Source organism: Zophobas morio, unplaced genomic scaffold, assembly GCF_036711695.1.
Source record: "Zophobas morio isolate AGI-343-1 ecotype UQ-CSIRO unplaced genomic scaffold, CSIRO_AGI_Zmor_V1 ptg000011l, whole genome shotgun sequence".
In the NCBI taxonomy this organism is placed as follows: Eukaryota; Metazoa; Arthropoda; class Insecta; order Coleoptera; family Tenebrionidae; genus Zophobas; species Zophobas morio.
This window is the reverse complement of record NW_026972116.1, coordinates 21646584-21662789: the sequence shown is the minus strand read 5'-3', so window position 1 is coordinate 21662789 and position 16206 is coordinate 21646584. Positions and strand designations below refer to the sequence as shown.

Below are 16206 nucleotides of genomic sequence, written 5' to 3'. Positions count from 1 at the left end.
AGTTTTTATTTATTTATTATTTATACAGCTGTAAAAAATATGATGAAATACATATAAAACAATAAACACTATATCCTGTTTATTTGACTTCTTTTCGTTCTACAAGATCTTCAATCTTTGGTGGTTCGCCACCACAAGATTCTGTTTCTGTTTTTTTGACCGGTTCTGGACCGTCGTGTGGAAACTGGGATTGGATAACATCTATGGTAGGATACGGTACCACGCACTCGAAAGATTCTAAGGTGTCGACAAGAGCATCTACCGCATGCCCCAAACACGAGTAAACTATAAGGTACTGATTATACTGGTAATCTTCCTCTTCTGCCTTCAACAGAACCACATCTTCACCTGGTTTGAACTCCTCCTCCGGTTCATTCTCCGCAACATATTGAAAATCCTCAGCATATGGGTTAAAACTCACGATGGACACTTCCTTCCTGACCAATTTTTCTTTAGACTGTTTGCCCTTCTTCCCGGAGGGTATCGAGCTTTTTTTACTAGATTTAGACTTTTTGTCGTCTTTTTTCTTCTTTTTACCTTTGTCACCTTTCTTCTTCGTTTTATCCTCTTTGTCGCCCTTTTTCGGCAGCGGCTTGTTGAAATAAGCGACGTAAGTAGCTTCCACGTCCTCGCTCGGGATATCTCTCAACTTCTTCGGTTTCTTATTCGTTTCAAACGGGTAATAGTCGTCATACTCGTGAGCAGGAACGTAGTTGTGCTCGAAGTATTCGTAGACCTTGCGCTCCGGGTACGCACTTAAATGAACTAGTTTATTTTTTGCAGCTGGATAAAAACTCGTTTTTGGAATATTTTTGCGGATTTCGAGATCACTCAACTCGTGACACATTTTGTTAAAGTAGGCGCCCAGTACGTGGAAACAAGCGGCGAATTTTTCCCGGTCCGTGTTAATAATGACGGGGGAGTCGAATTTTCGCAACGTGTTTTGAAGTTGTAATTGATTCGAGTATTCGTATGGCTGTTCAGGTCTAAGTTCTTTGGTTTCTGTTATTTCAGGCTCTTTTTCAGACGACTCGCTTTTTTTCGCCTTTTTGCCCTTTTTTGACTTACTGCTCTTTGACGACTTGCTGCCTTTCTTGTCTTCCTTCGACTGCTTAGTCGCACCCGCAGGCTTCTCTTTTAGTTCCTTTTCTATTCTTAGTAGCTTGTCTAATATAGCAGACAGGATTTTCTCGCCGTACATCGTCACGTCTTTCTCATGGGTCAACATCTGCAGCTGCTTGATGGAATAATTCCAACCACAAGTGCAATCGTCAATCTTCACACTGTCATAAATGAGCTTCAACTCTTCGACCATTTTTTCGTTGAACAGAAATAAAGGTCGCCCGTTGACTAAATTAGCAATTTCGAACAAGTGCGGTTCTCCATAATAGCACGTCACAGTTGGCGTTTCCGTGTACTTTACACTCTCCAACAACTCGTCTAAGATATCTTTCATGACGATATTTTTCGCCTCCATGTCTATATACTTGACAATCAAATCCACCTCCTTTTGGAGATTTTTGAAGTACGCGTAACTCTCCAGCACCAATATCACTTGATAGTCTTCACTCCACATTCTAGGAGCGGTAACCAACTCCCAGCTCTCCGAATAGTTTCCAGCATTTCTAGTTTTGAACCAGAAGGGAAGATTAACTCTAGTTCCAGGCAGCAGTACCAACTCCTGTCTGCTGAAGTAAAATCCGTGCTGTTCCCAGGGTTCGTTCGTGAAGTTTCGGAACAGTCGGAATTTTTCCAGTTTTTTCCAAGAGATTCTCAATGTGGCGGTACCGCGGTTTTCAAAATTGAGGAAGTCCACCATTATGTCGGAGGAGCAAATGTCGTACTCGAAGAAGAGTCGGAATTTCTTGATGCCTTCATGTTCGCAGAACTCCATCGGGATCCCGTTTATGTCCAGGCTTAATTTGTACTGGTGGAATAAACCGGAAGATGAACTCTGGATTTTTAATCGGTCTTCAACGGATGCCGCCTTTTCTGGTTCTTTTTGGTCGGGTTCTTGGGGTTCGCTGATTTTCGTGCCCACGACTGCTAGGTGTTCCATGTTTGGCCAGTGGGGTACGATGTTTTTGATTTGGTGGGACCATTTGTGCATTTGTTGTTGACGGTATTTGCCCTGTTGCCACTTCTTGTAGATGTTCCTGTGTAATGAAATTAGCACCTTAGTTAACTTTAGGTTTGGATTTTTAGCCACTTTTCTATATTGGTACCTAACCTTGAAGTATTCTTTTTCATTAACATATATTCATTTCAAGTGTCACGCGTCTATTATTTGACTGCAAATTGACCCCAGTTTAGGTCATCAAAACCGGCATACAAATTCATGTCTGAAGCCAACTTCAACCACATTATTAAAAAAATTTACGATTCTAATTTCTTATATTAGTTTTCATTATGCCAATTAAGAATAAACCGCAGTCAGGTGATTTAAATTCATGAAGTAATTTATTTGTACGTGATCGCAGCAAAAGTTATGTATTTCGTTGACTGTCAAACCATAAGATTCGATGAAAAACGGTGTAATCGAAAATGAATTAAATTAGAGTTGGCGTTGTCTCTATTAACATAATGGTAATTTCGACACAATTTTAAATTTTCTCAGTTAAAAACTCACTTTCTTAATTTAACTATGAAATTTTATTCTGGATTTTTTTTTTAATTGTAACCTCCAAAGTGTAGGCTATTTCTATCGGTCCACTTAATAATAAGTAAGGTTGGTTACACTGCTCTGCTTGCGTTTTTTGCTGAATACGGTTGACAGCGTCCAGATTTCATTAAAGTGTTTATAGGAAAAAATAAAAAAAAAAAACAATTTTACTTAAGGTTACTATGTACTTAAGTAACCCTGATTTTTACGTGTCATTGCATTCTAACCTCACTCAAGTTTTTGCCAGTGATTTTTAATTATTTTTTTTTCCTTTTTAATTTTTGAGTTTCTCATTTTTTAATATTTCGATTTACAATTTTTATCAATTCGACTTGCAAATTGTCGCGTTTTCAGATTTAAATTTTTCAGTTTTTCCATTTTTTTTAATTTTTTGATTTTATAATTCTTCAATTTTTCGTTAGTTATATATTTTAGTTCTTCATTTTTTTCTTTTTTCTGATTTATCAGTTTCTCAGTTTTTTATTTTTTGAATCTTGTTACAATTTTTGGATTTGCAATTTTTCGGGTTTTTAATTTTCCCATTTTCCAGCTTTTGAATTTTTCGATGTTCTGATGTTTCGTTTCTTTAATTTTTAGATTTTTTAGTTTCCCAAATTTGAATATTTGAGCCTTTCTATTTGCAATTTTTAATTTTTAATTTTTAGTTTTACAATTTTCCCATTTTTAGATATTTTAAATTTTTGTTTTTTCAATGCTTCAGTGTTTCAGTTTTTCGATTTTTTATGTTTGGACTTCTTTTCAATTTTTTGATGTTCTACTTTTTCATTTATTTAAATTTTCCATTTCTCAGTTTCTCACTTTATTTTTTGATTTTTCATTCTTCAACTTTCCGTTTTCCAATTTTTTGATCTTTCAAATTTTCTCGATTTTTTATTGTTTAACTTTTCAATTTTATAATTTTTAGAATTTTCAGATTCTTAATTTTGAATTTTTCGCTTCTTTCTTTTCTTTTTTTGGTTTACAATTTTTCATTTTTTCATTTCAATTTTTCGATCTTTCAACTTTTCAATTTTTCGTTTCCTCAATTTTTTGATTTCCAAATTTTCGATTTTTCAGTTTCTCGATTTTCAATTGTTTAACTTTTCAATTTTTCGATTTTTCAGTTTCTCAGTTTTTGATTTTTTGATTTGCAATTTTTCGATTTTTCAGTTTTTTGGTTTTTAATTTTTCAATTTTACGATTTACAATTTTCAATTTAATTTTTCGGCTTCACAATTTTTCTATATGTCAATTTTTGTGTATTTTAATTTTTTTTTCAATGTTTCAATTTTTCAATTTTTCCATTGCTTAATTTTTAAATATTTTAATCTTTCGTTTCTTCAATTTCTCTGTTTGCACTTTTTAGATTTTACCATTTTTCGAAGCGCTACTTTTTGTGTTTTTAAGTTTTCGCTTTTTCAATATTTCGATTTTTAATTTTTCGATTTTTCAATTTTTCGCTTTATCAGTTTTTAATATATTTTTTTTCGTTTCTTTAATTTTTCGATATGTAATTTGTCTGCTTTACAATTTGATAATTTTCGAGTTTCCCTTTTCGAAATTTTTCACATTCGCGATTTTACAATTTTTGAATTTTTCATTCAATTTTTTGGAAATTCAACTCTTCAATTTTCAAATTTTCTGCTTCTTCAATCTTGCGATTTGTAATTTTTCTATTTTCCAGTTTCTCAATTCTTAATTTTTCGTTTCTACAATATTTTCATTTTTAAATTTTACAATTTTACGTCTTTGCAATTTTTCGATACGTATTTTTTCTGTTTTACACACTTATTGAGTTTTTATTTTTGAGATTTTTCGATTTTTAGGTATTTTAATTTTTGCGTTATTCTAAATTTTTTCATTTTTGAATTTTTCATTAAATTTTTCGATTCCTCAGTTTTGCTTTTTTCAATTTTTGGATAATTCAAGTTTCTAATTTTCAAATTTTTTTATTCTTCAATTTTTAGATTTGCAATTTTTCGATTATTCAATTTTTAGATATTTTAATTTTTGGGTTAGTTCATTTTTTCGATTTTTCAGTTCTCGATTTTTAATTTTTCAGTTTTCAATTTTTCAAACAACAAATTTTGAATTCTCCATTCAATTTTTTGTTTTTTAAATTATTATTGATATTTTGAGGATTTTGGCGTTTTGAGGATTTGAGAATATTGGTGTTTTGAGAATTTGAGAATTTTGATGTTCTGAGGATTTGAGAATTATGGTGTTTTGAGGATATGAATATTATGGTGTATTGAGGATTTGAGGATTATTATGTATTGGGGATTTGAGGATTATGGCGTTCTGAAAATTTGCGTATTACGATGTTTTGAGGATTTGAAGATTTGAGGATTTAGGTGTTTTAAGAATTTGAGGATTTTGGTGTTCTGAGGACTTGAGGTTTATTATGTTTGAGTATTTGAGAATTATGGTGTTTTGAGATTTGAGGATTATGTTTTGAGGATTTGAGGAGAATGGGGTCTGAGGATTTGAGGATTATGGTGTTCTAAGGATTTGGAGATTATGGTGTTCTGAGGATTCAAGGATTATAGTGTTTTGAGAATTTAAGTATTACGGTGTTCTGAGGGTTTGAGGATTATGGTGTTTTGAGGATTCGAGGATTATGGTGTATTGAGGATTACCGTGTTCTAAGAATTTGAGTATTATGGTGTTTTGAGAAGGGGGAAATTGTTGTGTATTGAGGATTTGAGGATAACGGTGTTTTGAGGATTTCAGGATTATGGTTATTCGAGAATTTGAGTATTACGGTGTTTTGAGGATCTGAGGATTTTGGTGTTTTGAGAATTTGAGAATTATTGTGTTTTGAGGATTATGGTGTTTTGCGGATTTGAGGATTTTGATGTTTTGAGAATTTGAGGATTTTGGTGTTCTGAGAATTTGAGGGTTATGATGTTTTGAGGATTATGATGTTCTGAGGATTTGAAGATTATGGTGTTCTGAGAATTTGAATATTACGGTGTTTTGAGGATTTTAGGATTTTGGTGTTTTGAGGATTTGAGGATTATGGTGTATTGAGGATTATCGTGTTCTAAGAATTTGAGTATTATGGTGTTTTGAGAAGATGGGGATTGTTGTGTATTGAGGATTTGAGGATAACGGTGTTTTGAGCATTTCAGGATTATGGTTATCTGAGAATTTGAGTATTACGGTGTTTTGAGGATTTGAGGATTTTGGTGTTTTGAGAATTTGAGAATTATTATGTTTTGAGGATTATGGTGTTTTGCGGATTTGAGGATTTTGATGTTTTGAGAATTTGAGGATTTTGGTGTTCTGAGGATTTGAGGATTATGATGTTTTGAGGATTAGGGGATTTAGGTGTTTTGAGAATTTGCGGATTTTGAGGATCAGAGGATATTGTGTATGTGAGGATTTGGGGATTATGGTGTATTGAGGATTAGAAGATTATGGTATTCTGAGGATTTGAGGATTATGGTGCTCTGAGGATTTAAGGATTATGGTGTTCTGAGGATTCAAGGATCACGGTGTTCTGAGGATTTGAATATTTTGGTATATTGAGGGTTTGAGGATTATGGTGTTCTGAGGATTTGAGAATTATGATGTTTGGTTAAATTTTTTGCTTCTTCAGTTTTTCGATTTTTCAGTTTTTCGATTTGTGAGGTTCACAATTTTCTTTTTTCGTTGTTATATATTTTTATTTTTTAAATTATTGTTTTTTATTTTCCAATTTTTCCTATTTTCCTTTTTTCACTTTTTTGAGCAATTTTTGCAATACAACTTTTGATTTTCAATTTTTTGTTTTTAGTTTTATATTTTTCAAATTTTCGGTTTTTCAGTTTTGAATATCGCAAACACGGAGATTTTAAATTATTTTGGCTGATAACACTGCATTTCTACGCAAATATAATATTGCTCTGATATATTATAATACGTTCTATCGTCGAAACAAAAAATTGTAGATCAAAAAATTGAAAAATTTTGAAAATGAAAACTCGGAGAATGGCAAATAAAAGAAAAAGTAAAAACAAAAAATTAAAATATCAATCAAAAATTTGAAACGGTAAAAGTTTGAAAAATTAAAATTCAAAAATAGAACAATAATTGAAAAATTGTAAAATCCAAAATTTCAGTTCGAAAACTGAAAAAACGACAAATCAAAATATAAAAAAAATGAGAAACTGAAAAATCGAAAAACTCAAAAATGTAAATTAAAATGATCTAAAAATCGAAAAATCGACAAATTTTAAAACCAAAAATTTGAAAAATCAAAAATTGAAAAATATAAAGCTGAAAACGCGAGAAATTGCAAATCGAAGAATGATAAAATAAAAAAATTACATATCGAAAGATTGACTAACTGAAAAATCAAAAAAATGAAAAAACCAAAAACTGAAATATCTAAAAATTGAAAAATACTAAATCAATCGATAAACACACAACAAGCTAAGACAATATTATTTTAACAATCACCTGCTTCCATTCAAAATGTTCTTCCCATCCCGAACCGCGTCTGGTGTTCCCACCAACCGGACTTCCGGAACAACAAACTGTTCCGGTTTGCTTTTCACAAAGAAATACGTCGGCTCATTGCTGTAGCAGCAACACTTGACTTTCTTCACCTTCCTTCCACAATAACACTGACACCTCGCTTCCTCCTTCGCACAACACTCCATCCACCGTTTAGGCAAAGCCTCTGGAAGCTCGAAGAAGTCGGGCTTCCCCCGATACTTATCAAACTCGGTAGGTATCTTCACATACTCCAAAACCTCCTTCTCCTCCACCACTTGCCGAATCCCCTCCGCATAATTCATGACGAGATCCCCCGGCTTCCGGTCCAATTTCTGCCCAATCCGCCCTTGAACCTTCTCCCATTCCTTCTCCCACGTCGTCCATCCTTTCAGCACCCCTTCCTTGTCGCAAAAATCCGCGTTTTTGTCTCCTGACATGTCGCACTAGTGACAGCGTCACTCTGACTGGACTCACACTCACCAAATTTACCGTTTATCTCGATCAATGGCCAGCGGCTCCCCAGGATGTAAGTCCAAGTGTTCCCAACCGCAACTTGTAACCGTTATTTCAGTAGTGCCGTCCGCTCAAGAGGCCGCCCGATACATCCAGAACCTCGCAGACACCGAGCCCGTCTACGAATCCCCGATTAACATAAACATCGCGAAAACCATCGAGATCGAGCTGCCGCCACTAATCTGGCACAACCTGGAACTGCCCCCGAAAAAAATGAAAATCACTAACACGGGATACACATGTAAAGAAATGGGGTTGTTAACCGATGTATTATTTTTTCATAGGTTGCCCTCTTAGTAATACTGAGCGCCAAATGGCACCAGGAAAGGCCGTATATTTCCGAAGGACCGCTGCTTGGGAATTATGTTTTTTCACAGTTGCACTTTCACTGGGGGAAGAACGACTCGGAGGGGAGTGAGCACACGATTGATGGGGCGAAGTACCCGGTGGAAATGCACGCTGTGTTTTTTAAGGCTAATTATTTGACACAAGAGTCGGCCCTGAAGGAGAAGGACGGGATTGTGGTGCTGGTTTACATTTTTAAGGTTAGTTAGCTACAGGGTTTGAACTCCTACAGCCATATGTTTGCTAAAAATGCTAAAGATATATTTTTTTCAAGTTGTAGCATTAATATTAAAACACTAAAACTGTTTTTCCGGAATCGGCCCTTGAAATATCGAAATTTTTAGAAATTTTCAAAAATTCGCATTTCGTACCGATTCTTTCGAAAATTTTGTTCCGTGACCATCAACACGCTGTATTTTTGGAATCAGCAAGTCGAGATCTACGTTCCTGAATTTTTTCACAATTTTTAGAGAACTTTTTTAAAAGTGACATTTTTTCAATGGTCCCCCCTTCTTTAAATTTCGGCTAATTTTTGACATTTTCGAAAGTTAATGAAATACATTCTCTTGTAGATTTCGAACTCTAGAACGGGCTCGATTCTTTGCCAGCTGCAACCGTTTTTCCGGAATCGACCGCTGAAATATCGATATTTTTAGATATTTTCAAAAATTAGCGTTTCGTACCGATTCTTTCGAAAATTTTGCTTCGTGACCATCAACACGCTATATTTTTGGAATCAACATGTCGAGATCTACGTCCCTGAATTTTTTCACAATTTTTAGACAACTTTTTTAAAACTGAAATTTATTTCAATGGTCAATCAAATTTCGGCCAATTTTTGACATTTTCGAAACTTAACTAAATACATTTTCTTGTGGATTTCGGGTTCTAGAACTCACTTCCAACATCGTTTTTTTGATAAGTGCAACCGTTTTTCCAGAATGGACCGTTGAAATATCGAAATTTTTAGAAATTTTCAAAAATTCGGATTTCGTACCAATTCTTTCGAAAATGTTGCTCCGTGACCATCAACACGCTATATTTTTGGAATCAGCATGTCGAGATCTACGTTAATGATTTTTTTCACAATTTTTAAACAACTTTTTTAAAAGTGCCTTCTTCAAATTTCAGCCAATTTTTGACATTTTTGAAACTTTACTAAATTTATTTTTTTGCAGATTTCGAGTCTAGAACTCACTTCGGGTCGGTTTTTAAAATAGTTTGAAAGAATCTCGGGGGGCACTTATTGCTGGTTTTTGAAGTAGTTTGAAAAAAATTTAAGAACCCCTAATTTTGTTTTTGAAGTAGGTAGTTCGAAAGAATCTTAGGTATCCCTTGTACCTCGTTTTTGAAACAGTTTGAAAGAAAATTTGGGACTTCTTGTGTCTGATTTTTTAAGTAGTTTGAAAAAATTTTAAGGACTCCAGGTTTTGTTTTTGAAGTACACAGTAGTTCTAAAGAATCTTGGGATTCCATTGTCTTGTTTCTGAACTACTTTAAAAGAATTTTACGGATCCCTTGTGCCTGGATTTTGAAGTTTTTTGAAAGAATTTACAGGATCGCTTGTATTTTCTTTTTGAAGTAGTTTGAAAAAAATCTCGGGGATTCCTTGTGTCGGATATTTGAAGTAGTTCTCAAGAATGTTGGGGACCTGTTTCGTTTTTTAAGTACTTTGAAAGATTCTCAGTGACCTCTTGTGCTTGTTTTATGAAGTACTTTAAAAGAATCTCGGGGAGTCCTTTCATTTGGTTGTGAAGTAGTAGTAGTAGTAGAAATAATAATCTCAGGGAATCCTTATGCTTGGTTTTTGAAGTAGTTTGAAAAAATCTGTAGGACTTCTTGTATTTTGTTTTTGAAGTAGTTTGAAAGGATTTCAGGGACTTGTTTTGTTTTGCTTTTCAAGTAGTTTGAAGGAATTTCGGAGTCCTCTTATGTCCGATTTTTGAAATAGTTTGATAAAATCTCTGGGAGCATGTATGTCTGGTTTTGAAGCAGTTTGAAAAAATTATAAGGACCCCTGGTTTTGTTTATGAAGTAATTCTAAAGAATCATAGGATTCCCTTGTTTTTTTTTTAACTACTTTGAAAGAATTTTACGAATCCCTTTGTGTTTTGTTTTTGAAGTAGTTCTCAAGAATGTTGGGGACATGTTTTGTTTTGTGTATGAAGTACTTCGAAAGAATCTCAGGGATCTCTTGTGCTTGGTTTTTGAAATAGTTTGAAAGAATCACGGGGACCCCTTTTCTTTTGGTTTTGAAGTAATCTGAAATACTCTCGGGGATGCCTTATGCCTAGTTTTTGAAGTGGTTTGAAAGAACTGATTCCATGTACCTGGTTTTTGCAGTACAAAGTTGGAAAAAATATGAAAGACTTCTTGTGTCTGATTTTTGAAGTAGTTTGAAAGAATACCTGGAACCCATTTTGTTTAGGTTTTGAAATAATTTTTAAAAATCTCTACTACAAGTGTTTTGTTTTTGAAGTAATTTGAAAGAATTTCAGGAACTTGTCTTGTTTTGCTTTTCAAGTAGTTTGAAAGAGTTTCGGAGTCTACTTATGTCCGGTTTTTGAAATAGTTTGAAAGAATCTCGGGGAGCACTTATTTCTGATTTTTGAAGTACTTTTTTACGAATCCTTTGTGCCTGGTTTTTGAATTAGTTTGAAAGAATCTCGGGGATACCTTTTGTTTGGTTTTTGAAGTAGTTCTCAAGAATGTTGGGGACCTGCTTTATTTTGTTTTTGAAGTACTTTAAAAGAATTCTCTCTCCTTTCTTTTGGTTCTGAAGTAGTCTCAAAGAAGGGATTCCTTGTACCTGGTTTTTGAACTAGATAGTTTGAAAAAATCTGGAGGACCTATTGTGTTTTGTTTTTGAAGTAGTTTGAAAGGATTTCAGGGACCTGTTTTGTTTTGATTTTCAAGCAGTTTGAAGAAATTTCGGGGTCCTTTTATGTCCGGTTTTTGCAATAGTTTGAAAGAATCTCAGGGAGCATTTATGTCTGGTTTTTGAAGTAGTTTGAAAAAATTTTGAGGACCTCTAGTTTTATTTTTGAAGTAGGCAGTTCGAAATAATCTTGGATATCTCTTGTGCCTGGTTTTTGAAACAGTTTGAAAGAAAATCTGGGACTTCTTGTGTCTGATTGTTGAAGTAGTTTGAAAAAATTTTGAGCACCCCAGGTTTTGTTTTTGAAGTACAGAGCTCTAAAGAATCTTGGGATTCTATTGTCTTGATTTTGAACTACTTTAAAAGGAATTTTACGGATCATTTGTGCCTGGTTTTTGAAGTTGTCTGAAAGAATTTACAGGATCGCATATGTGTTTTGTTTTTGAAGTAGTTTGAAAGAATCTCGGGTATCCCTTTTGTTTTGTTTTTGAAGTACTTTGAACCCGGGGACTCCTTTCTTTTGGTTCTGAAGTAGTCTGAAATAATAACCCCGGGGACTCCTTATGCCTAGTTTTTGAAGTTGTTTGAAAGAAGGGATTCCTTGTACCTGGTTTTTGAACTAGATAGTTTGAAAAAATCTGGAGGACCTCTTGTCCTTTGTTTTTTGAAATAGTTTGAATGAATTTCAGGGATCTGTTTTGTTTTCTTTTCAAGTAGTTTGAAGAAATTTCGGAGTCCTCTTACGTCCGGTTTTTGGAATAGTTTGGAAGAATCTCAGGAAGCACTAATGTCTGGTTTTTGAGGACCTCTAGTTTTATTTTTGAAGTAGGCAGTTCGAAAGAATCTTGGGTATTCCTTGTGCCTGGTTTTTGAAACAGTTTGAAAGAAAACATGGGACTTCTTGTGTCCGGTTTTTGAAGTAGTTTGCAAAAATTTTGAGGACCCTAGGTTTAGTTTCTGAAGTTCACAGTTCTAAAGAATCTTGGGATTCCCTTGTCTTGTTTCTGAACTACACTAAAAGAATTTTACGGATCCTTTGTGGCTGGTTTTTGAAGTTGTTTGAAAGAATTTACAGGATCGCTTGTGATTTGTTTTTGAAGTAGTTTGAAAGAATCTCGGCGATCCCTTTTGTTTTTGTTTTTGTAGTAGTTCTCAATTTTGAAGTACTTTGAAAGAATCTCAGGGACGTCTTGTGCTTTATTTTTGAAGTAGTGTGAAAAAATCCCCGAGACTCCTTTTCTTTGGTTCTGAAGTAATCTGAAATAATCTCGGGAATTCCCTATGCTTAGTTTTTGAAGCAGTTTGAAAGAAGGGATTCCTTGTACCTGGTTTTTGTAGTAGTTTGAAAGTATCTCGGGAACCACTAGTGTTCTGTTTTTGAAGTAATTTGAAAGGATTTCAGGGACTTGTCTTGTTTTGCTTTTCAAGTAGTTTGAAAGAATTTCGGGGTCCTCTTATGTCCGGTTTTTGAAATAGTTTGAAAGAATCTCGGGGAGCACTTATCTCCGGTTTTTGAAGTAGAATCTAGGGGTATCCCTCATGCCTGGTTCTTCGAAACAGTTTGAAAGAAAATCCGGGGCTTCTTGTGTTTGGTTTTTGAAGTATTTTGGAAAAACTTTGAGGACCCCAGGTTTTGTTTTTAAAGTACACATATCTAAAGAATCTTGGGATTCCATTGTCTGGTTTTTGAACTACTTTAAAAGAATTTTATGGATCCTTTATGCCTGTTTTTTGAAGTTATTTGAAAGAATTTACAGGATCGCTTTTGTTTATGAAGTACTTTTAAAGAATCTCAGGGACCTTTTGTGCTTTGTTTTTGAAGTACTGTGAAAGAAATATTTCTTTTGGTTCTGAAGTAATTTGAAATAACAATCTCGGGGACTCCTTATGCCTAGTTTTTGAAGTAGTTTGAAAGAAGGGATTCCTTGTACTTGGTTTTTGAACCAGATAGTTTGAAAAAATCTGGAGGACCTCTTGTGTTTTGTTTTTGAAGTAGTTTGAAATGATTTCAAGGATCTGTTTTGTTTTGCTTTTCAAGTAGTTTGAAGGAATTTCGGGGTTCTGTTATGTCCGGTGTTTGAAATAGTTTGAAAGAATCTGAGAGAGCACGTCTGGTTTTTGAAGTAGTTTGAAAAATTTTTGAGAAATCCTGGTTCTGTTTTTGAAGTAGTTCTAAAGAATCTTGAGATTCCATTGTCTTGTGTTTGAACTTCTTTAAAAGAATTTTACGGCTCTTTTATGTCTGGTGTTTGAAGTAGTCTGAAAGAATCTCGGGAATCCCTTTAATTTATTTTTTTTGAAGTAGTTCTCAAGAATGTTGGGGACTTGTTTTGTTTTTAAAGTACTTTCAAAGAATCTCAGGGACCTCTTGTGCTTGATTTTTGAAATAGTTTGGAAGAATCCCTGAGATTCCTTTTTTTTTATTCTAAAGTAATCTGAAATAGTCTCGAGGATTCCTTATGCCTCTTATGTCCGGTTTTTGAAATAGTTTGAAAGAATCTCGGGGAGCACTTATCTCCGGTTTTTGAAGTAGTTTGAAAGAATTTCGCGAGTCATTTGTGTCTGGTTTTTGAAATAGTTTGATAGAATCTTGGGGACACTTTATGCCTGTTTTTTTCAAATAATTTGTAAGAATCTCGGGGACCCCTTTTGTTTTGGTTTTAAAGTAGTTTGAAAGAATTTTAGGTTTTTGAAGTACCTACCTAATTTGAAAAAATCTCGGGGACATCTTTTATTTTATTTTTGAAGTAGTAGAAGAATTTCGGAGATCGCTTGTCTAGTTTTTGAGGTAATTTGAAAAAATCTCAGAGTCCCGTAATCTATAGAATTTTTAGATGTATCAAAGGGATGGAAAAATATTGTTTGTGGTGTGGTGGTGTGGAGGGTGGGAAATTTTTTAACCTTTGCAACATTTCATTTCATTGTATTAAGTATTATGTACAGTGTGTCTCACTTCAAATAACAACGACTTTTTTTCTGTTAATAAAATTTCTTCATATTTCTAACCAAAAAAAAAACTCAAATTTATTTAGACAAAATTTCCCATACAATTCCTAAAACAAGTTCGGTTTTTCGCACAAATTACAAAATTTGACGTTCATTTCTATAAGATAAAATAAAAGTAAGAGTGAATGATTGAAACTGCAGGGAAAATAGAGTGCTTAAACCACTGTAGTGGATGTAGGTACAATTCCCGTCATAACTTCTACAAAATTAATTACAATTTGTGACATCTGGTACTTTAACGTTACACACATACCTTTATTTTTACTTGGAAGAGTTGTGGTAAAAAAAATAAAAATCGCAAAATCTAATCTTATAATTTTTCGCAAAATCTGGTTTCATTGTACTTCAGAGACGAAGGAAGTTCTGTCCAAATAACCTATTCGAATATTTTATTTACGTTTCAATACATGATATTACTGAGTCAAGGTTTCGAGACGAAAAAGTCGCCAGGACAATTATTTTGTCAGGTTGGCACCATATTTAAAATTTTGTGGTGGCACACCTACCTGTCAAATTGAAACCACGTTACCGTGCACGTTATCAAAACTGACAACCTTGAACTGTCACAGTAGCACTGCTGCCAATAACTTAGAACTGCCAACACTCAATCATTAATAGTCACTTACTTACCCCACCCAGCTGCAGAGCGGCAAAAACTCCGCCTTCCAAGTCCTCATCAATGACGTGCTCTCCGTCCAGAAAGCCCACTCGTCCCTAAAAATGAACCCTTTGCCCCTCCACCACTTCATGAAGAAATTCGAAAAAGACTACTTCCTATACTGGGGCTCAGTCACCACCACCGTCTGCCTGCACTACGTCCTGTGGCTGGTCTCCCGAGAACCTGTCGGGATTTCCACCGAACAGGTAACCCCAGCTCCCGGAATTCGCTCCCTAAATCTGTTTTAGGTGGAGGAGCTGCGCTCCATGCTGGACGCCAACGACGAACCCCTCCAGGGTAACTTCCGGGACGTCCAAACCGAACCCAGGAAAGTCTTTCACGCCTGTCCCTCGGGTTCAAAGTACGCGACTCTGCTAGCTTTGCCGTGAATGAAGACCGTTTAAACTGTATTTATCTCTCTTTATTTAGACATGTGTAAATTCTCTAATATGAAGTCTAATATATACACTATATTGCATTATACAATTCCTTTTTTGTACATAAATAAAGATTACATTAATCAGGTAGTGCTTCTCTTTTAAATACAAATTATGCTACATAGTAAGTGATTGTCACCTTCCTAATTTATAAACCGACGAACGCTAAAAAAATTGCAACAATAACCGGTGTACAATCCAAATCAATATTGCATTTCTAGTGGTAGTGTAGAACCAAATAAATCCAACATCAAACTTTTATTGTCCTAGTATCTCTTTTAATTACAAAAATCATTTTCACATTTGCAGATTAGAAAATATATACAAAAAAAAAAACATTAAATAGTAAAGTAACAACAATAGACTTATAGTCCCAATAAAAGTAACTACAATCTGTAATTTACAATGCGTCAAATTAAAAAAAATAATAATAAAGTAAGCGCACACAAGATGCTTCAAACTCATTCATATTGCACGGCAATCTAAAGAATATAAATACACGCAGCGAATACGTGCGAAGAAAATAATCACAGTTTGAAGTGACGACAATGTCATTATTCTCCCCGCAGACCGACTCTAGTTGCTGCAAAATTATAACTTACCTTAATGAATAAATTAATCTAACGACTTAATAAACGAACAACAATCTTCTATACAATAAATAATGCGAAATTAATTCTTCAAGCAAGATAAACTCGGATAAAATCGCTCAATTACCAAACACAGTGGATCATGATGAAAATAAAACGAATAAATTATCTTTTTGATCTACGTATGTACAAAAATTTTCTATAAGGTCGGGGAAACAACGGTATCAATTTGGTCCCTAACCCTAAGCCACTGTCCTCATTACGACACTATGTAACAAAATATATAAATGCACATTTATCCTACGTTATTCAAAGGTTATAGCTTATCAAACATAAAACTATGGAATGTATTTTTATAAAATGTGAGATAGGTAATGGCACTGCAAACAGTCTGCTTTAGTTCTGTTTTCTGTCAACGGTAAACAATATGTACATAAGAAACAGATTACCACCCAAATACACAAATGCTAAATAAATTAATTCATCCACTTTCGGCAATTCGGGGCTCCACACATGCAAGATATTTTGTGTTGGTCGTCTTCTATGTCGAACTTGTAGTCGTACGCCAGCTAAAACAAAATCGCGTTGTAGCACCCTCTCACTCCCACGATCGAAAACGTTTTGGCTCAGAG

General features: G+C 34.3%; 3 protein-coding genes across 10 annotated transcripts in view; 1 reads left to right on the top strand and 2 right to left on the bottom strand.

Moving 5' to 3' along the window:
* Positions 1–79: 79 nt before the first annotated feature.
* LOC135127382 (uncharacterized) lies at positions 80–7788 on the bottom strand. Its single transcript, XM_064053828.1, has 2 exons — positions 7109–7788; positions 80–2156 (listed from the first exon to the last, which is right to left on the bottom strand). The coding sequence occupies exons 1-2, from the start codon at positions 7582–7584 to the stop codon at positions 80–82; spliced, it is 2553 nt and encodes an 850-aa protein (XP_063909898.1). The 5' UTR covers positions 7585–7788.
* Positions 7522–15033, top strand: LOC135127228 (carbonic anhydrase 3-like). Of its 2 annotated transcripts, none has more exons than XM_064053638.1 (5): positions 7522–7673; positions 7722–7901; positions 7958–8205; positions 14529–14753; positions 14796–15033. In XM_064053638.1, exons 1-5 carry the CDS (start codon positions 7652–7654, stop codon positions 14934–14936), a joined length of 816 nt encoding a protein of 271 aa, XP_063909708.1. In that variant the 5' UTR covers positions 7522–7651; the 3' UTR covers positions 14937–15033. The 2 variants fall into 2 exon arrangements, with proteins under 2 accessions (XP_063909708.1, XP_063909707.1); XM_064053637.1 differs by having other exon boundaries at positions 7719–7901.
* The window catches only part of LOC135127221 (histone-lysine N-methyltransferase 2C-like), a 66457-nt gene continuing 65197 nt past the window's right edge, over positions 14947–16206 (bottom strand). For all 7 annotated transcript variants that reach the window (XM_064053618.1, XM_064053619.1, XM_064053621.1 and 4 more), the window contains one exon: positions 14947–16143. In XM_064053618.1, coding sequence (XP_063909688.1) covers positions 16051–16143 — 93 coding nt within the window. In that variant the 3' untranslated portion in view covers positions 14947–16050. The remainder of the gene's footprint in view (positions 16144–16206) is intronic.